General features: G+C 42.2%; 1 protein-coding gene across 3 annotated transcripts; it reads left to right on the top strand.

Annotated features, from left to right (window-relative positions):
* The first annotated feature begins 18151 nt into the window (after nucleotides 1-18151).
* Nucleotides 18152-21740, top strand: LOC120665379 (probable magnesium transporter NIPA6). 3 transcript variants are annotated; one of them, XM_039944939.1, is made up of 9 exons: nucleotides 18155-18409; nucleotides 18644-18700; nucleotides 18779-18869; nucleotides 18996-19156; nucleotides 19538-19665; nucleotides 19750-19887; nucleotides 19970-20062; nucleotides 20144-20261; nucleotides 21105-21533. In XM_039944939.1, the coding sequence occupies exons 1-9, from the start codon at nucleotides 18256-18258 to the stop codon at nucleotides 21233-21235; spliced, it is 1071 nt and encodes a 356-aa protein (XP_039800873.1). In that variant the 5' UTR covers nucleotides 18155-18255; the 3' UTR covers nucleotides 21236-21533. The 3 variants fall into 3 exon arrangements, 2 of the variants coding, with proteins under 2 accessions (XP_039800873.1, XP_039800874.1); XM_039944940.1 differs by having other exon boundaries at nucleotides 18244-18409; nucleotides 18644-18680; XR_005671155.1 differs by lacking the exon at nucleotides 19970-20062 and having other exon boundaries at nucleotides 18152-18409; nucleotides 19750-19916; nucleotides 21105-21740.
* The last annotated feature ends 100 nt before the right edge of the window (nucleotides 21741-21840 follow it).

A 21840-nucleotide genomic window follows, 5' to 3' on the forward strand; every position in this document is an offset into this window, starting at 1 on the left:
TTGCGTGGATGGTTGTTGGGGTGGATCTTGTGTGACTTGTACTTGTTGTGGAACACTTTGCTCTTCTTGTTCTTGGACTTGGGGTGTTGGTGTTGGCACATCTTCTTGAGGTAGTGGATCATCTTTTTCTTGATTTTTATCCACTTGGGGTGCCTTGGAGGTGCTTGGTGTAGATGAGGAAGGTCCTCCCCCTTGATCATTGCCTTTATGCACCTCTTCCGGCTTGATATCCCCAATGGACATATTCTTCAAAGCTTCATCAATCTCTTCATCACCTACATTTTCATAGCCAACAACCTCCTCTTGGGAGCCATTAGATTCATCAAACTCCACATCACATGTTTCTTCAACTAACCCGGAGGTTTGATTGAATACTCTATATGCTTTGGAGTTTGATGCATAACCAAGAAAGAAACCTTCATCACATCTACTTTCAAACTTACCGAGCCTTTTCTTCTTGTAGATGAAGCATTTGCAACCAAAGACTCGAAAGTATGATATATTTGGTTTCTTCCCGGTGATGAGCTCATATGGAGTTTTCTTGAGGAGTCGGTGGGGATACACTCGGTTGGATGCATGACACGCCGTGTTGATTGCTTCCGCCCAAAACTTCTCGGACGTGCCATAATCATCCAACATTGCTCTTGCTAGGGTGATGAGTGTCTTGTTCTTTCTTTCCACCACTCCATTTTGTTGAGGCGTGTAGGTGGCGGAAAACTCATGCTTGATGCCCTCTTCATCGCACCATTCTTCAATCTTCATGTTCTTGAACTCGGTGCCGTTGTCACTACGGATCTTCACAATTGGGGAGTTGTACTCCCTTTGAGCTCTTCTTGCAAAAGTCTTGAAGATTTCCGGAGTTTCACCCTTATCGCCTAGAAACATAACCCAAGTGTAACGTGAAAAATCATCAACGATTACTAGGCAATAGAGGTTACCACCAATGCTCTTGTATGTAGTTGGACCAAAGAGATCCATGTGAAGTAGCTCGAGCGGCTTGGAGGTAGACAACATCGTCTTGATGGGATGATGTGTTGCAACTTGCTTCCCGGCTTGACATGCTTTACATAGCTTGTTCTTGTCAAAGGTGACGTCCTTCAAGCCGGTGATCATCCCTCTCTTATGGGCTTTCTTGAGGTTGCTCATGCCAATATGAGCAATTCTTCTATGCCAAAGCCACCCAAGAGAAGACTTGGTGAAGAGGCATGTCATGGTGCTTGTTTGCTTTGAAGAAAAGTCCACTAAATAGATGTTGCCATGCCTAAACCCCGTGAATACCATTGACTTGTCTTCTTCAAGAGTTACTACAACACCATTCTTGTCAAAGGTACACGTTAGTCCAAGATCACATAATTGAGCAATAGAAATGAGATTAAAACTAAGTGCTTCTACAAACAAAACATTTGAAATAGATAAATCTTTAGAGATAGCTATTCTACCCAAACCTAAGACTTTCCCCCTTGAGTTATCACCATAGGTGACATGTTCATGATCGCCGGGGTCTTCAAGAGAGGTGAACATGCTATCATTGCCGGTCATGTGTTGAGAGCAACCGCTATCTAGTACCCAATGTTTTCCACCGGCTTTGTAGTTCACCTACACACATGAGAATTCACTTTTGAGTTTTAGGAACCCAAACAAGCTTTGGGCCTTGCACATGTGTGACAAGAGCTTTTGGGACCCAAAGTTGCTTGGGGAGCTTCTTCTTTGACTCCTTAGTGAGTTTGCCAATGAATTTGGCCTTCACCTTGCCCTTCACTTTACTCAAGAGAAAATGGTTATTTTCAAACATTGAAGAGTAATTCTTGGGTAATTTAGGAAGAGGACGTGATGGTAAAGTGCACTCCCTAGTGTGGTGCCCGGTGACTTGGCAATGTTGGCAATATGATCCAACTTCCTTGATGAAGCTAATCTTGATCTCCGGAGAAGGAGTAGTAGCTATGTTTGGCTCCGGAAATGAACCAAGACCTCTCTTGCCATAGTCACGGGCATTGTTGAAGAGAATCTCCTTGTGGATGTATTCTCCTCTTGAGAGCTTCTCCACACTACTCTTGAGGCTTGCAACTTGATCCATCAATTCCTTTTCCCTAGAAGGTGCAAGCTTGGGCAAAGCATTAGTAGCATTTGCATTAATGAGTAGGTCATCACATGAAGTAGAAGCATTGACCTTCTCAATAGTTTCATGAGCAAAGTTCTCAAGACTTGGGTCAATTGCTTCATAGGCAAATTCAAGTTCTTGATATTTGTGAGCCAACTCCCTATGCTCTTGTTTAAGCTTTTTGTGGCTCTCTTCAACTTGCTTAGCAAGTACAAGTGACTCATTGTGCTTTTTGAGCAAGTCATTGTACTTGCCAAGCAAGTTGGAGTGGGCAAGCTCTAACTTGGCATGAGTGCTCTCAAGAATCTTGACTTTGCCCTTTTCCCTCTTGATGACGGATGTATACTCATTAATGAGGTTAGCAAACTCATTAGGGTCAAGCTCATCATCACTATCATTTTCACTCTCACATACCTTAGAGTTACCTTTGGCCATGAGGCACATTGGAGGTGGAGGTAGTGATGGTTCTTCATTTGTGAGGGCGATGGTGACTATGTCTTCTTCATCACTTGATTCTTCGCTTGATGAGACATCGGTCACCCACTCTTGCTTTTCCACCAAGAAGCTTCCCTTGGTGTGCCCTTTCTTCTTTGGGAAGAGCTTGGTCTTCTTGTCATGGCTCTTCTTCTTCCCAAGCTTCTTGTTCTTGTTCTTCTTCTCATCTTCTTCATCATCACTTGAATCATGGCGATGTTTGACTTTGTTGTCCTTCTTCCTTTTGTCCGGCTTGGGGCAATCGGGAGAGATGTGGCCTTTTTCTCCACAATTATAGCAAGTTTTGTTCTTGACATCTCCCCATGGCCGGAACATTCTTCTTTTGGGGTCAAAGTTGAAACCCTTCTTGTTGATCTTGTCATTCAAGCGTGTGAACTTTCTCATCATGAGAGCAAGTTCTCCATCATCTTCTTCATCGGATGAGCTCTCATGATTATCCTCTTCTTCATTGCTTGAGCTTGATTCTTGCTTGACCATCTTGAGCTTGCGGAATTTGTTAGCCTTGGTTTTGAGAGCAATTGACTTGCTTGTTGTTGGCTCTTCGGTCATACCAAGGATACTCATTTCATGAGCGCGAATTTCGCCCACAAGCTCTCCCACTTCCATTGTATCAAGATTCTCCTTTTGAAGCATAGCATTGATAATGTTGTACTTGGGCTTCGGAAGGAGCATGAGAATCTTGCGGTTGATGGAGCCACTGTCAATTTTGGAAACTTCAAGAGCATTAATGTCCTTGACAATGACATTCAAGCGGGAATACATATCATTGCAATTTTCATGAGCAAGCATTTTAAAAGAATCATATTTTGCTCTAAACAAGTGATATTTTTGTTCACGGACTTTTGTGGAGCCTTCATGAATTTCAATTAGCTCTTTCCATATATCGCTTGCTAAGTCCATGCCATTTACTCTAGCAAAGACTTCCTCACTAATGGCTTCGAAAATTGCATTTCTAGCCTTTGCATTCCATTTTAATTGCTCCGTGGTGGGAGTTCCGGTGAACCCGGTCTTTGTTGCCAACCACACTTCGGGGGCAATCGCATCAAGGTATGCGGCCATACGAACTTTCCAATAGGCAAAGTTCTTGCCCTCGAAGTGAGGCGGCGAACCTCCCATCTTGGCCATAGCTCTAGGCGGTGAAGCCTAATGATCCAAATGAGCAACGAGGCTCTGATACCAATTGTAAGGATCGATGGACCAAGAGGGGGGGTGAATTGGGCCTTTTTCAAAATTCTAAAGCAATAAAACAACCTTAACCTATGCAAGGCTAGTAAGGCTCAATTCACCAACCGGCTAAACAAAGCAAACTACACAAGCTAACAAAGATATGAAACTAAGCAAGGTAGAGCTAAGCTATGATCTCTAGGGTCAAGCACATGAAAGAAAGCATGAAAGTAAGTGCTTGAAATGAAAGAGAGTGCAAGAGACAACCGGATTTTTCCCGTGGTGTCGATGTGTTGGCACACACCCCTAATTCACGTTGTGACACTCACTAAGAGTCTTGTCACCTCCCATGTCACCGAGACTTGGGCGCTCACTAAGAGTCTCCGTTCACCATCCCGGCGTGGTGGAGCTCAAACCACGTACAATCTTCTTCTCCGGGCTCCCACAATCCTTGGCAAGCTCCGCGAGAAACACTTCGATCACCAAGATCGTCTAGGTGCTGCCAAACACCAAGAGTAACAAGTTCCTAAGCCTTCACTTGACCTACACTCAGTTGGCCCTAGCTCAAGCACACTTGCTACACTTGCAATGGATGAGTTCTTCAAGGTTGAAGCACAAACTAAGCACTAGATCTTCTCTCTTTTGCTCAAAGCTCTTTTTCTTCTTCTCAAGGGTGGCCTCAGGTTTTCAAGGTGTCAAAGGCAACTGAAATGAACCAGGGGGTACCCTTATATAGAGTGGAGGAGGTCACATAGCCGTTGGAGGTTTTCTGCACAAAAACCGTGACCACCGGAAGAACCGACGGTATAGAAAATGTGTTCGTCGGTTCAACCGGTCTCTCTGTGTCAAAGAAGTAGCCGTTGGAGTTCTGACACAGTATCCACGCTTGCGTCATTGCACCGGTGCATGCTCCGTAGGGTCATCGGTTCAACCGGTGCTGAAGAGGTTCGCTGATCAACTCAAACAAGCGTTCTGGAACAAAGTACATCCAATGCACCGGTGCTTTGATTCTTAACCATCGGTTCAACCGGTGCTGAAGAGATGTTGAAGTCCACCAAAACATGCTCTCTGGAACAAAGGACTTTCATTACACCGGTGCTTTGATTCTGATCCATCGGTTCAACCGGTGCTGAAAGGAGGTTGAAATCCATCAAAACATGCTCTCTGGAACAAAGGACTTTCATTGCACCGGTGCTTATCTTCTTGACCATCGGTTCAACCGGTGCTTTACTTGATGTCTGCCTTCATCCAGAGAAGATAGACCGACAGGGCATCGGTCCTTCCGCCATGCATCGGATGCTCCGATGCTAGTGCACCGGTTCAACCGGTGCTACTGATTTTCTTTGTTTTCAGCTGTTTTGACTTGGATTCGAATGTGACTTTGATTGTTTCTTCTTCCAAGAGTTGTGTTGACTAAAATTGACCATCTTTTGCTGTTTTTGAGTGAGTGTGTAATATTTCTAGGGCCAACTCAAGATTGATCAAGCTACTAACTCATGAACCCCTCTTAATAGTGCGATCACTACAGAACTATAAAACCTATACTAACCTAAGTGTCCTTCTCAACCTTGTGACACTTAGGACTAGAAAGATCCTTAGCCTTGACAAATATAAGTTAAAAGCCGAGATCGCCTTTTTGAATGATCGAAATTTGAGGGGCCTCTTTTGACATATGACCAAATGAGCGATAATGATCTATTAAGCTGCACAAACTCATTAGTCACAATAATGGTTGTCATTAATCACCGAAACATACCTTGAGGGCCTAGATGCTTACAACTGCCAAGTTGCTAAATGCTAATGGTGTGAGGAACCGCCCAAATTATTTCGACTAAACCGAGTCATCATCCATTGATCAACCCAGTTTAAGCGAAATAATCCCGGTAGTCCCCAGTATGCGCCTTGAGTAACGCCCAGGATCAACTCGCATACCATTTGTTCACGTCATAGCAACCATCACAAGGATACATATGAGAGACAAATTTTAAACTTTTGATTACAAGTCTTAATTATCTTACAAAAACTCATGAAGTTAACTATAACATAAGCAGCTAAACATGAGGATTTTCAGCATTTAAAGGTTCTTTACAAACTATGGTGTATCCTAGGTCTAAGTGGATAACCTACCATGTTTTCTTATGATTCAGAGTCTAAACGCAGCGGATATTTAGAGAGTATTAAGTAGCAATAATGATGTCCTTGCCCATAAGACACCACTTGCACAAGTTTTGAGCGAATTCCACCGTCCATCCACTTTGCCGGCTCCGGCGGGATGAACATGGTCATCACTCCTTAGAAGAGAACCTGCAAAACAAGTTAACGGCAGCACTGTAAGTACATTTCGTACTTGCAGGACTTATCCATAATACTATACATTTGGTGGATGCAGAAGGCTAGTCAAGTTTTAATATTGATATATAAAAATGTGACCATAGTTGTCAAGTGAATAAGCAAAAGACATAGCGTCTATTATTTCTATATCAAGCACCAATACAATTGCATAAGTAAAGTGATCATGTAATCATGAGCTCAATCTTCCATAAGCTCTTCACAAAACTCTACGTTAAAGTCAAAGTACAAGAGCGTGCTCCATGACCGAGAGCGCGGCTATTGCAATAGATTATAAATCCTGCAGGGTGTACAACTTTTCCCACACGACACGAGACCATAGGCCATACGACTCGTCAATCCGTAAGCAATGATTCATGTGTCAATCGTTCGCATACCCATCCCAACGCTGAGACGAACAACCGGGATGGACAGGTGCAACAGAACCGCTGACTACACCCCATCACAAACTGCGTCAAATCCGCTCAGTGAAGGGTGCACGTATGGTACTGAGCTTACCATCCCATTATAAAGCATGTGGTTTGTACGGAAAAGTGCTCAAGTATCAAAGCGATGATGTGTCGGTCCTTAACCAACTCAAGCAAGTCTAAACCATTTGGATTCCACTTCCAACATGGCCCTACCACACTTGCTCAAGTCTCGTTCCATCATTCATACCTTGCTCATGTTTTAATCTTTTTCATCTACTCAAGTATATTTAAGCAAACACCCGATAGCTCGCGAGTGATGGTGACTTTGCCATCTCTCGACTTCTACCGTAAGCTAAGCATGGCTAAGCAAATTAATTCGAGAAGTCTAAACATACATATTTTACCTAGTATAAGTTGTTCTAGAGCTAAAAGTGAAAGCATGCCAAATGTGTTCTACACAAATCACATGAACTAGATAGATTAAGCTCATGCACAAGCAATAATTCATAATAGCAAATTAATATTCCAAAGTAAGGTTTGAGATACATAGGTGCCTGCCTTGGTACTCCCCAACCGCGACACTCCGGAACGTCATTCTCTAAAAAAGTAGATAGATGCATGAATTAGAAAGGATGCCATGAATGCATATGCTTATGAGATGCAATGAATTATGAGGTAAATGTTAATACGATTCAAGGTCATAAAGCAAGCAACTAAAAGAGGAAAATCTGGATACACGATTTAAGGTCATAAAGCAAGCAACTAAAAGAGGGAAAATCAGGATACACAAACATTATATAGGGTGGAGATGCAAAACAATTACTCATACAAGTACACACTCTACAAGACAAGTTGTAACATGAGGATGCTATTAAACTAGTTGTGCCATTACTAGTTGTCACATAAATTAAGAATAAGTAACTCACACAACATCAAGCATCAACCATGGTAGTTAGTTCATGATTGCTATCAACATAGGGTGTTAGAGTCTAGAGTATACTCATACAAGTTGATAATATTTGTATAACTAAATTTAGACAATCAAGACTTAATGGGTAGCTACTAACAACATCACATCTTGGTTAAGATAAGATCATCATTAATTATATAAAAGACCAGCTAGCAAATCATGTTCTACATAATTAAGATGAGCATAATCATTATAAGTTATATCGTGGAAATTTACAGTCATCAAGCATATCATATTTATCTTTAGTTACGAAAGGAAAGTTGATAGCTTACATGAGCACAATTGATTCACTAGGCATTTTACAAGTAAATTAATCCTAGAACAACATATTCAAATTCATATCCTTCTACAAACATCTAATGAAAGCTAATATTTACAACAACATATCATGGGCATAAGTAATTAACAAGAGTGTTTCATGATTTTAGCAGAGCATCATAAACTAATTAACCATGCAATCAACTAGGGAACAAGCTCTTAATTAATAAATTAGAAACTACGTGAACATACAATCATTTCATAGGTGTTATCAATTTTAGACAGTAGATAAAGATTGAGCATACTAAATAAAATTGGATTCACAATTTTTGAGGTACATATGTATTTATTGTGCAGTATACTATTTAACTAGTTAATAGATCTAAACAAATATAGATTAAATTGTACCAATCTATAAGCAATTCACGTAAAAAACATGTCTAATGGATAATACACATCATAAGGAAGCCAGCGAAATTGGTTTCATAATTTCTGGACTAACAGAGAATTAATTATGCAATTATCAAGGTAAACACATATTTAATAAACTAGAAAATAATATAATTATTTTGGGATAAAACATATTTTTAACAGGTAGAGAACATCAAGACAAAACCAACAAAATTTGTTTCACATCAATCGGAGCTATATTTAATTTTATATGAATTTTACAAGATGATGCATGCTTATGCACTGAAACAAACTAGTCTGTCTACTGTGCTGCTACAGTACCGCGGACCGTCCGCCGTACAAGCTCGGGATGAGTTCCAGAAATGCATCGGTTTTGTGTGGAATTCGGAAGTGAACGGCGGACCGTCCGGGGGTGAATGGCGGACTGTCTGCCGTAGAAAATTCTGGGGACCAGTTTTTGCGCGAGGCTTGGTGTTGGAGGCCACGACTCGCTGACTGTCCGACCGTAGGTCGCGGACCGCCCACTCGTCGGCTGAGGCTCACCGGCGAGGTCGCCGGCGGCACCTCCGGCATCGGTTTTGAGTGTGGTTTGTTTCTATAGATTCCTAAGGGCATGGGGAACTTGTTTTTGGCTAGAAGATTTGACATGCATGGAGTTTCTAAAGCTCTAGGTCATCAATGGTGAAAAGTCATGAATGGACTAGGGAGCCCGATTTAGGGCAAAGGAAGGAAGGTGATTGGCAAGGGGAGCTCACCGGCGACGAGTAGAGCATGAGCAAGGGGCCACTTATTGGAGTAGAGCGGCGTCGGTGTAGATCGGGTCGAGTTCATCATTGAGGGCTTGGGGAAGATGAAGAAGAAGCTTGAGGATGTCCTTCTCCTCGGTCTACGGCGAGGAAGAGGTGGCCGAGGTGGTGGAGGAGCTCGTCGGCGTCGTCCTTCTCTAGTCCTCCGTTGATCTCCGGAGAGGGTGGGGTGGATTTGGTGGGAGAGTGTGAGTTCTTCCTCCATGGTGTTGACACAGAATCGCGCCAACACACTCGAATGCGCTAGAACGTGCTAGAGATTGTCAAAATGATCTGAACTAGCGATGCCCTGGCGGACCGGTCTGACCGGTTCCGCAGACTGGTCTGACCGATGTGGAGCAGAGAACCGCGAAGACCTAGAAACGCGAGCTCGGGAGGGACCCCGTCGGAGCTTGCGCGGCTAGGGTTGCTCTGAGGTCGGCAGACCACTCAGAACGTCTTCAAACGTCGTCGAGACGAAAGAAGAAAACAATCTAGGGTTGGAAAAGACTAGGGTTTGAGAGATAAAAAGTAATGCGATATTTTGATTGATTCGATTGAGAATACCTCCATCGGCCTTAGCCTTTATATTCATAGGCCGGGGAAGTCGTACCCCTCTCCAAGTCGGTTTATACAAGAATTTTCAAAATAAAACGAAGCCTACTCGGATTACAACTGGACAGACCGGTCTGACCGGTCGGCCCGACCGGTCAGACTAGTCGGCCTCTGAACTGCCAGAATTGGCTGTCAACATATGCCCCCTGCTTTTTGGTGAGTTTCACAAGCCAAAAAGCAAGAACTATCCTGATGTACATGTTTTACATAGAGCATACAAGTCTAAAAAAATAAAACTAAGGGCGATATCCAATACCGGCCATCTTCGTACTCATGCACTTTGCCATACGCTAGGATAGAACTTCTTCAAGTACCTCCCATTGATAGCCCTTGGTAGATGCTCACCTTGCACCGTCTCCACCTTATACGAATTACCAGATATAACTTTAATAATCTTGTATGGACCCTCCCAACTTGGCAACCATTTGCCAAACTTGTTGCTTTTCATCCCAAGAGGCAAAATTGTCTTCCAAACCAGATCCCCAACCTGAAAAGATTTAAGTTTTACCTTTTTTGTTGTAAGCTCTGGCCACCCGAAGCTTGTCTTTCTTAATCTCCTTCAAAGCCTTCAAACGTTTGTCGGTCACCTCATCAATATTATCCATCATCAAATCATGGTAATCAACAGCGGAGAGGTTATTTTGCTTTGCCAATCTATATGCATCCAGATTTACCTCAACGGTTAAAACGACCTCTTGACCATACACAAGCTCAAAAGGAGTAACCTTAGTAGCACCATGTCTAGATATACGATGAGCCCACAATGCTTCGGATAACACTTCATGCCACCTCTTAGGATTTTCTTCTATCTTCTTCTTGACAAGTTTGATCAAAATCTTATTACTAGACTCGGCCTACCCATTGGCCTAAGCATAGTATGGAGATGAATTGAGCAACTTAACCTTGTAAGATTCGGCAAATGCACGCACCTCTTTTGATATAAATGAAGAACCTTGATCCGTTGTCAAAGTTTGTGGAATGCCGAATCTATGAATAATATGTTCAGTAATAAACTCAATTACCTCCTTATGTGTCATATTCTTCAAAGGAACCACTTCGGTCCATTTAGTGAAATAATCCATAGCAGCCAACACGAAGCGATGCCTCTTTGAAGATGGAGGATTAATTTGTCCAATGAAATCCAACCCCCAACCTCGGAATGGTCATGGTTTAATAATAGGATGTATGAACGCAGCAGGCACCAATTGCAAATCATCAAACCGCTGACATTCTTCACATCCTTTATAATACTTGAAACAATCGGATAGCATTGTGGGCCAATAGAAACCGGCTCTTCTAAGTAACCACTTCATCTTGGGAGCCGATTGATGAGTACTACAAATACCTTCATGAACCTCACCCATAGCAACTCGGGCCTGATCCGAGTCTAAACACTTGAGAAGCAAATCTTCGGCAGTTCGACGATAAAGTTCATCGTCAATTAAAACATACTTGAAAGCCAAACGCCGAATATTTCTCTCCGCTCCACGACCAGGATCTCTCAAATATGATATAAGAGGGACCCTCCAATCCTGAGCTTCGGCCGAGACAATTGAATCGTCTTTCTTGGCCGAATCAAAACCAACAGTTGCCTTACCGGTCAGACCGGTCTCTGGACCGGTCAGACCGGTCTGGGCGGTCAGACCGGTCTCGCTGTCCGGTCGGACCGGTGCATCCAGAACTAGACACTCGGCTTTCGTTTGCATCGGCTTGCGAATGTTGAAATATTTTTTCGTAATATTATGGCCAGATGCTTGCTGAGCTAGAGTATTTGCCTTTCCATTCTCTTCCCTCGGAATATGTTTGATAATAAATTCATCGAAAGAAGAAATAATATCGAGGCATTTATCAAGATATGCATTTAGAGAACCATTATAGCACTGGCATACCTTAGATACTTGCTGCACCACCAGAAGAGAATCCCCAAAGGCTTCAACATGCTTCACGCCCATGGATTGCAAAAATTCCAAGCCAAATAGAAGAGCCTCATATTCAACGTGGTTATTTGTGCACTCTTCTTCCAATCGGTTTGAAAATTCAAAAATAGCACCATTCGGAGAAATAAGAACAGCACCAATCCCTTGACCATCATCACAAACCGATCCATCAAAGTACAACTTTCATGGTGTGCAAGTAATATAGCCGACTTCTAGATCATGCTTGTCATTAATCCGATGCTCAACAATAAAATCCGCTACAATTTGGCCTCTCATAGATTTTAAAGGTTCACAAGCCAAATCATATTCAACCAAAGCATAAGCCCACTTGCCGATTCTACCACTCAAAATCGGTTTTTGTAACATATGTTTGATCACATCAGTTTGACATACTACTATGCAAGTACTAGATAGTAGATAATGCCTTAATTTGGTACAAGCATAATAAAGAGACAAACACAACTTCTCAATAAATGTATACCTCGTCTCCGCATCAATAAATGTATCGAACAATCATTTTTGGCTCATAATTAAGGTTGTCCATAATCAACCCATAAATATGCTTTGCAACAAACTCAGATGATATGTTGCGATGCGAAGGCTGAACTTCGGACATGAAACAAGTATGCTCTGTCACAATAGAACATTTCCAATTGGATTTTCATTTGCCCTTGAATGCGTGCACACGCCATGGACAACCATCATTCACACACTTCACCTCGTATTCTTTTCGGCCAGACTTCACGACTCTGAATTCTCTCTTCAGAGATACTGCCCAGAGTTTCACCGCATCTTTCACAGCATCAATGGTGGGATATGTAGCACCCTGCACTACCTCATTCCCTCTGTACTCCCATTCCTGATGATGTATGTCCTCTACCACAGGATTGCCAAAACCATGCTCTTTCCACTCTTTTGGCAATGCGTACTGCTCATCATCAGATGACCAGTCATCTTCTTCCATGTCCATTGCAGCTTGGTCTTCTGCCTCCATCTCCTCCACGATGCTTTGTATCCTCTCTCCCTCGTCAGCAAGACCCTGTGGTTCGATGTTTTGGTTCTCTATCTGTTCTGACTCATCTTCCTCAACATAATTGGGGTCTCCTTGTCTACTCATAGTGGCTTTATCTTCACCATGTTGGGTTTGCGGTTGTGGCTTCTCTCGAGTCTGAACAAGAATGGCTAGAGGCCACCCACGCTCTAGAGCTGCTTGCATGTACTTCTGCCACTCCGCAGTGTTGTGTATCATCATCAATTCCCATTGCTCACCGTCTACCACCCAATTCACAAGACCGTGCACGGTCATCAGATGGGTCTCCGGATCAACCCGGAAACCACGCTGCAGCCACTTGTATATGGATCTGAAACTCCTCTCTAGAGGTTTATCTATACCGCTAGATGTGCAGTTAAATGCTGACAAATATACTCCATTTGGTCCATACAAAACACTGTAGTCACAAAAAAAAACTTGAAACTGCATCTTGCTCGATATATCTGTTCATCAACGAATACTTATGCAGTCATACTCTTTATTTCACTACGTTATTGAATAATCTATACAAACTACGTACGAAATTCAACTACAACATATAAGTATTCCGGTCTACGTATATAACTAACGTGCAAATTATCCACCGATTCGTATGCATACATATACTACATATGCGATCCATAAAATAATTCTATTCTAATTCATTTATAAATACGTCTAAAAATAATTTGTATTGTACTAACTTCTAATTCTTAAATTTCTACAAATTAATTCATTACCTCCATATTAATATTATTCTAATTCAAAATTAATTTCTAAGCACATGTCTAAAATTACTGAAATAGAAAAACAGAGAAATAATCCTATTATAATCTAATACAATCTAAAACAAATCCAATTTATAAAGTAATCTCTACTACTAAAGATTTTGTAATAAACAAATCCAGAAATAATTTCATACAACGTAAATAATATATCCGCAAACTACTGCTAGAAATTAACTACTACAGCACTACTTAAAATAAATTACAATAAAAAACAACGCAACTACGTGGAAGGTCAAACGTTAATACCTGCAGATCACAGATGCGCACTCCGGCAGGGCTTCGCCGCTTTCCTTCTTCTCACCCCTCTCTTCTTTTTTCTATTTTTCCTGGAATTTTTTAGAATAGAATGAGGGGTGAGAGGGGGGGTTTAAATAGGGCAGCCATGCCCTGTCGCCCTTTGGGGGGGCGCGACTGGCCCCCCGTCGCCCCAGGGGCGGGCGACCGGCGCCCCCCCCCCCCCCGGCCCGGCCCCGCCTGCCCCCTGCGCCATTGCCCCCTGTCGCCCGTAGGGGGGCGACCGGTGCCCGGTCGCCCGGGCAACGGGCGGCAGGGGGGTATATTTGCAATTTATCCAAATGGGCATATATTTTTTATTTTTTTAATATAGAAATGAAAAAAGCGCCACTGCAGCACACCACGTCCCGCGGGGCCGGTCACCCGGCGCGCGATGAGATCTGGAATTCTGGATCACGACAGGGGACGGCGTATGGGCGTGGGGCCGTGCGCTGTCGCAGGTACCGGAGGCACCGTGCGCTAATCGTGCCAGCTCCACCGTTTGATCCCCTCAAACTACCCGCCGCCTTCGTTTGGTTTCTTGGTAGTACCTGTGAGTAGGCCTGAGCGCTCGGTTAGAAGCGAACCGATTCGGTTCCTCAATTTTTGGAGAAGTTTGGTTCAGTTCTTTTCGGGACTAGGAACCGAGAAAATTCGGTTTCAGTTCCTTTTGGTTTAATTCCGGTTATAACCGATGGAACTGAACTTGCAAGATGCACCGAAAAATAGCTCATTGAATAGCAAATTTCGACAACATTTTGCTTTATATTCCATACAATCAATAGGGATAATTCAGCATAAAACAATAGCGCAGGACATAATTATTATGGTTCTCTCAAATTTAAAGGAAAACAAGCAACAATCACAAAAAATTCAGTGATTCACACTCACAACAGACTACAAACTAATAGGTTGATGGGCTGAACGTACAATGAGTCGGTTCCTCGATTAACCGGTTTAGAAACCGGAACCGAACTGAGTACTTTGGAGAGGAACCGAAATTCTCGGTTTTGGTTCAGTTTAGTTTTGGTTCTTGATTTTTTTGGTTCGGTTGGTTCTCGGTTATATTTGCCCAGACCTACCCGTGAGAGGTTCTGCTATGGGCACTGGTGCGTGTACCGTTTCAAAATACAAAGCAACGAAGAAATCACTCTATGGAAGAACCCGAAAGCTAGAGTTGAGAAATCGAGGGAAGCTCTGCCTAACGGACCGATGTTTTCTTGTGTACTCAATATGCTTTTTTTTTAGAAACAGGAGGGGACAACTCCTCTACTGTTTAATTGTTTATTTATTATAAAGCAAGCAAAAAGAGTACAAGTTATGAGAGCCAAAAAGAGAAAGAGAAAAAAACTAAAACTAGAAGAGAGGCACTCTCTAGCCATGTCTTAATGCCGGGGAAGCAATTCTGCTTTGCCCTTTTTTTTGAAACGGAACCCGCAGGAGAGCTGCCTGTTGTATTAATAAGAAGGAAAGCCAAGAGGTTTCAAAACTGTACAGAGATTAGCACAAAGCCAGAAAAAAAGCGGGGTGCTAAAAGCACAAGTGGACTCACACTCTACCAATAAGGTGTGCTAGGTGCTTCGCGCCCGCCACAATCCACAAAGCGGTTTCATCTCTAATTTTTGTTGTCACCACGAAAGAGGGCGCTTATGTATGGTTGAAGATACGAGCGTTGCGCTCCATCCAAACTTCCCAACAAACAAGGATGACTAAGGATTTCAAACCTCTGCGCGGAACTTCTCGTGTCCCGGCCAACGCCGACCACCACTCATGGACTGAAGGTGTTTGTTTCCAATCTATCGGGTGCAGTGACGGTTCCCCTAGCCAAGTAGAAATATCCACCCAAATACGCCTAGTGAAGCTTTGCCCTATAGATAACCATGGCAAATTCATGGGTAAAAGTTGCCTTCATGACTTGTGTTGATGGCTGAATCCCATTGAAAATGAAGTTGTTTCTTGTTATCCAGATGCTCCAAGAAAGAAGGATGATGACTTCCATGAAGAACGAGATTGCAAGTTGTTGCTTCAAGTATTCAAAGGCTGCAAAGCGTGACTAGGAAGGCATGACCAAAAGATTAATAGAACCCAACAATCATGAGCAAAGGGGCATTGTAAAAATAAGTGTTCAATTGTTTCATCCTTAGCACTTGTATAGGAAACACAACTGTAATCTTTTAAGTGCATATTTTGCCTTCTTAACTTGCCTCTGGCATTTAGTCTGTCTTTGCAAATTAACTAGAAAAAGATTTTGTGCTTGAGTCGACATGAGCTTTTCCAAATCCCCATTTAAAGGAAGCGTGAACATCTCTGTGCTCTTTCATGTGTGTATATGTTTTCTGAGAAGAGAATGAGCCAGTTCCCCAAATGTAAGACCAAAGATCCTTGCTTCCAGGAATAACACATGCCAGCTGACTCTGAAGAGAAGCTAATTGTCAATAAGCTTTAGTTGAAAGAGGCAAGTGGAAAAGGCTGAACATATCTTGGGCATCTAAGGCATGGAGAAGAGTGGAAGTTTTATTCTTTGCAAAAGAGTAGAGTTCTAAAAATTGCAACTTAGGAACTGAACCAAATCAAAGATCATCTCAGAGTGAGACTGTTTTGCCATCACTCAGTGTAACTGATGCCAAGCCTTTGTGTTGATTTAAGAGCTTAATGATATCTCTCCACCAAAAAAAAAGCCCCTTTGCGAACAGCCTGGTAGCCTTCCATGTGTCCCAATATGTCAAACTCGAAGTTTGACGGGAGTCATTTTACTTAGTTTCTTTCATCCTTTACTTAGTTTGACGGGAGTGCATGTTACAAATGCTGCAACACTACATGGTCGCTCCTTACCTTGGTAGCCTTATCCTTGTTCAAAGCTACTCCCTCCGTCTAGAAAAAACAAGTCATTCTAGGATTTAAAATCTGTTCTAAAAAAATAAATCATCTTCCTCTATTTAGAAAGTGTGTGTGTGTATGCAATTATTGCTAAATATGGATAATAAATAGGGGCAAACATTGTCATTTTAACTTCTTGTTAATTTGTGCTAGACCTCCTAGGATGACTTGCTTTTTGGGGCAAAGAGAATAATTAGGTTGATTTCAAATGTTTTAGTAGCAAATTTCCTTTTGGATGGAAGGCTAGAGGGAATACGTTATTACTTATTAGCATTTAATTTTATTCAATTATTTAGCTAAAATATCAATTCCAATCCCAACTCAAAAAATGGATCACATGTCTCGATGAAGACGCACACTTTCAAATACATGACGTAGAGGGATCCCAGCTAGGATCAAATTCGCATTTGACATTAAAAACATTGCCTATATACTCACAGACTCACCCTATTGCATGTTAGGCAAAAAAAAAGTTTTACCTCACTACCAACCTTAAGATGCTATCTTCAACAAATCATTGATGGATGTACTTAAGTCGGAAATCTGTTTGTCATTGTTTGAGAAAACGGTAATGCTACGGTTCAGATGTCTGATGTTTGTTCACCATCAGATACTCGACGCATGTTGCAAGAGACAAGTACAGATGTTGCAATTATTTTTCTTTATGTTTTGCATCAGATGTTTCATGAAACAAGATGTTAATGTTGCGGTGGGAATTTTTCATCCTCGAATCGGATGTCATAATCATGTATACATTTTTTTTTACGTTGCAAGCATGGATTTTTGATGTTGCAACTGATATTTATCAATATTGTGACTGCATGTCCGATGAAAAAATTCTAATCGCCCCTCCGGACGCTAGGGTTGAAAAAATTAAGTTTGTATGTTGCTAGAAATAAACTGGATGGTGATGAGGAGATAGTTGTATGTCCAAATCTTTTTCACACGTGCTGCAGTGCATAAGTCAATCAAAAACGTATGCACATGTACTCCAAGCAAACATGTTAAGCGGATCACACTATGAAAAACCTCTCCTCTTTTCATGGACTTCGAATCTCCATCTCCGATTACACTTGTAAGGCCAGTCTCAGTGAGAGTTTCAAAGGCACAGTTATCAAGACTGAAAGTTAAATAATTGTGCCAGATGAATTTCATGGTGATGAAACTCTCCTCACATCCCATGAAACTCCAGCTTTCTCTCTTTGTCCTGTCAGCAAAAGTGATGATATTTAATACTACGAAACTCTCTATAAACTTCTACTGAGACTGACCTCACTTGTCACCTCGCCCCACCGTTTGTCTCTGGCCTTGTTTCGATCACGCTAGAATTCTAGCGCACACGTTTCCGAAAAAAGAATCTCTCATGCATGGTATATTAAATGAAGTCTATTCGTAAAATCTTTTCAGAAATGAGTATAACTTTTCGCGACGTATCTAATGATGGTAATTAATCGATGATTTGTTACAATGATGCTACAGTAATCATCATCTAATCATGCAGTCAAATACCTCATTAAATTCTTCAAGATTACTAGCGCGGGGTTTTGAAGTTGGTTTTGTAAACTGACTTTATTTAATACCGTAATTAGCGGTCAAAATATCACTGTTCTCGCGGGGACAAACCAAACAACTCCGCCCCCGCACACCGGGAACCACCAACGCATTCTCCAGTGAACAAACACAAATTTCAAGCACGAAAAATCCAAAAAAACCGATCCCAGCCTCCATTTCCAAATCTGGACCTGGGCCCGCCCCAAATGCGCCGGCCTCGCGCCGCCGCCCCCGCGCGCCGTCGATGACTCCCGCCCCTCCGAACGCCGGCGGCGACCTCTTCACCGCCAACCTCACGGGTGCACTCCTCGCGGTCGCCTCCTCCGCCTTCATAGGCGTCAGCTTCATCGTCAAGAAGAAGGGCCTCCGCCGCGCCGGCGCCGCCGGCACCCGCGCAGGTACCCCGCTCCCTCTCTGTCACCGGCGACCAAAAAAGGCGCCTGCTTTTTCCTCTCCCCTTTTCGTTATTTCTGTTGCAAATTGCAATCATGGGCAGCGCATCGAGTTCTTGGCTTCATTCTATTTTTAGGCGTTCATTGTAGTTTACGTGATGAACGATGTTGAAAAGTCGCTTCCTTCATGTCCGGTACATTTCAATGATGCGAAATCTGTTTTCGTGATGGAAATTGCAGGTGTTGGGGGCTATGGATACCTCCTGGAGCCATTATGGTGGGTTGGGATGGTTACTAGTATGTTCCTGATTTCTTTGGTCAGCTCGTTCTTCAAGATATATGGCAGAAATAATGGACATGCTTGAAACTTCGCAGTGCTGATCGGTGAAATTGCTAATTTCGTGGCCTACATGTTTGCGCCTGCCGTCCTGGTCACCCCACTTGGGGCGCTGAGCATAATTGTCAGGTAGGAATGGGATGATTGCTAAATGACCATGCTGCATTCTATCTTGAGATCAGAGACAGTTAATCTCGTGGATTGATTTTTGTTTTAATTTGCTCGTATGCATGTGTGGTGATCTCTGCGGAGCAGTGCTGTTCTAGCCCATTTCATCCTGAATGAGAAGCTGCAGCGGATGGGTGTGTTGGGTTGTGTGCTCTGTATAGTTGGGTCAACTGTAATCATCCTCCATGCGCCCGAAGAAGAGACACCAAGCTCAGTGGCGCAGATTTGGCACTTGGCAACACAACCTGGTATTCCCTCCGATCACAAAGATATCATTTTATACATCGACTTGGTAAAACACACACACTTTACCTCCCCCCCCCCCCCCCCCCCCCCCCACACACACACACAATAATCTATCTGTATGTTTTTGTAAATACTAATAGGTAGAATGCTTTTGAAATATACCTGTTTACATTACTTCATGTTATTCTATCTAAATTTTGTAATGAAATTCATACAACCTTGCTTTTCTGTAAAGTAACTGAGTCAAATCAAAAGGATTGACTGATGCATTATGGGACAATACATTGCCCTATATATCAGCCAATATAAAATCAATCATCAAAACTGACCAGTTGATTGAGTTTTCATGTGTGTCGTGTAATGTCTCTCCTTGCTCTCTGCAGCCTTTGTTTGTTATGCGGCCTTTGCGTTGGTGATCTCATTGGTATTGATGCTGCACTGTGCACCCCGCTATGGCCAGACCAATATAGTGGTTTATGTGGGAATTTGCTCGGTCATAGGATCTTTGACGGTAAATCATGTTCATTGCCATACTTTTAAAACCAACTTTCCCTTGTTTTTTTATGAAGTGTTTCTATGCCTTTTCTTTTGCTAGGTAATGAGCATCAAGGCAGTAGGCATTGCTATCAAGCTTACAATTGAGGGTATAAACCAGGCTTGCTATTTCCAAACCTGGTTGTTTGCAACTGTTTCAGCTACATGCATAGTTATTCAGTTAGTTTACCTGAACAAGGTGCAGTCGGCATGAACTTTAAAATTTAGGTAATTACATTTACGATATTGATTTGCATGTTCACATTATGTTGAATGTCCAGGCATTGGACACTTTCAATACTGCGGTTGTTTCTCCCATCTATTATGCGATGTTCACATCCCTCACAATTTTAGCAAGTGCCATAATGTTCAAGGTATGCTAATTTTGAGGAACTTCCACAAATTCCTAACATTTTGATCCTTTTGTTGAACCTCTGTTGTGTAATTACAACTAGGACTGGTCCGGGCAGAGTATAAGCAGTATTGCCTCCGAGATTTGCGGATTCCTTACTGTGCTTACTGGTACTGTTGTGCTGCATTCTACAAGAGAACATGATCCAACCCTTTCTTCAGGTAATTGCTTCAAAGTTTTTAGTGAATCATGATCTAGCCATTCTTTATTGGGAAAAGATCAATGTTTGCTATGTGATGCATCATACGCACTTACGACAACATTATGCGAACATGCTTATGGGGCCTCCCCAGAACTGAGCATAAGTACTTTGGTCACTGATGTTTTACGTTATCCATTTCCACGTTAGTAGCCTTGTAGCATTAAATAAATGGCAATTTATGTTTTTTAAGCATTATAGATTTGCACTATACTTTTACGGAGAATCAATCCTGCAACACCTAATGAAGTTATTTGATCTCGTAGTGGTGAAACTGGTTGAATTGATAACTGTTCTGGTAACTTTGTTTCGACTTACCAATTTCTCCCTTACCACCCTTGTATTGTGGTCGTTAAGAGTTGGTGCTTATGCTACTGCTGTACTGGGCACCAATCTGGCACTCCCTGCTAAAGTTCTTTAAAACTTTTAACAGTGAAGTTGGTTGAATTGAAAAGTTATTTGGTGCTATAAATGGCAATTATTCTTTTAGCAATTGTTGTCAGGACATCAAATCGTTGTCTTCATATTTTTGGATCAAGCAATGGTCTACCATTTAGAAGATTTTATTGCACCTACTACTTGTTATGTGCTAACATGTGTCCTTTTCAAATGCTTTAAGGTTTGTTTCTAGATTGTTTTGCAAGGGCATGGAAACTTGTTTTTCTGTATTCTGGTTCTTGGTTGTTGTTGGACGGATATTGTCAGTTATTCTCTTCTCAGTGTGAAATAGTTTGGCTTACAGAATCTAAATCTCGTATCAAAAGTGACACCATGGTAACTCTTTTTTTCTTTTACAACTATACAGATCTGTACACACCTCTTCCCCCAATATATTGGCATATTCAAGGTAACAGTGAAACAGGAGGTAAACAGAAAGAGGATGATCTACTCTCTGGCGACTTTATTACTGTGGTGCGACAGGACTATTTTATCTAGAAGCCTTCCAGGATGCTCAAACACCTTGAAAGGATCCTACTTATGCTCCGTGTTCTGCGGCCCTCCCACCTTGCATGGTTCATCATTGAGAAACTCATGATGCTTTGTCATAGTCGTCTCGAAACCTTCCTGCGGTCATTTGACGAACCTGAGTAATTGCTAATTTTTGTAGAAATGGTAGGATTTGCCGAAGTACCGGTTTGATCACTGGGCAGCTGGGCCGATCGCTGTAGTAAGATATAAGCAATATGTCTTCTAGTTTGCTGGTGTGAGCAAGGTTTTGCTGCCAGATCGTCAGGATGCAGCCAGATGGGTTATGCGTGTTGCTTCATCCATCTGAAAATCTCTAGCTAGCCTGACAGTTTTCGGCAGATGTATTTATACTGTACAGTTTAATGTAAATTTATGAATTAGAGCTAACAGAAGCTGCGCATATGTTCCGAGACAAACCTTGTCGAGCTTATTTTGGTTAAATTGGCGAGTTTATCTGTTGGTTGTTGTGTTACTGCTTTGCACCTGAAGTACGATGTTGTCATGGCTTCCAAGTTCAAGAATCATTTGTTGCAAACTGCAAAAACGACCCTCCGAAGAGAAGGCAGAGCTAT

Source organism: Panicum virgatum, chromosome 3N (genome assembly GCF_016808335.1).
Source record: "Panicum virgatum strain AP13 chromosome 3N, P.virgatum_v5, whole genome shotgun sequence".
Lineage (NCBI taxonomy): Eukaryota > Viridiplantae > Streptophyta > Magnoliopsida > Poales > Poaceae > Panicum > Panicum virgatum.

Excerpts from the sequence above, each read along its gene's own strand:
- LOC120665379 (XM_039944939.1), top strand. The coding sequence starts at position 18,256 with ATGACTCCCGCCCCTCCGAACGCCGGCGGCGACCTCTTCACCGCCAAC. Across the intron at positions 18,870-18,995 it reads GCGCTGAGCATAATTGTCAG|TGCTGTTCTAGCCCATTTCA; the intron begins GTAGGAATGGGA and ends TCTGCGGAGCAG. Across the intron at positions 20,262-21,104 it reads TGATCCAACCCTTTCTTCAG|ATCTGTACACACCTCTTCCC; the intron begins GTAATTGCTTCA and ends ACAACTATACAG.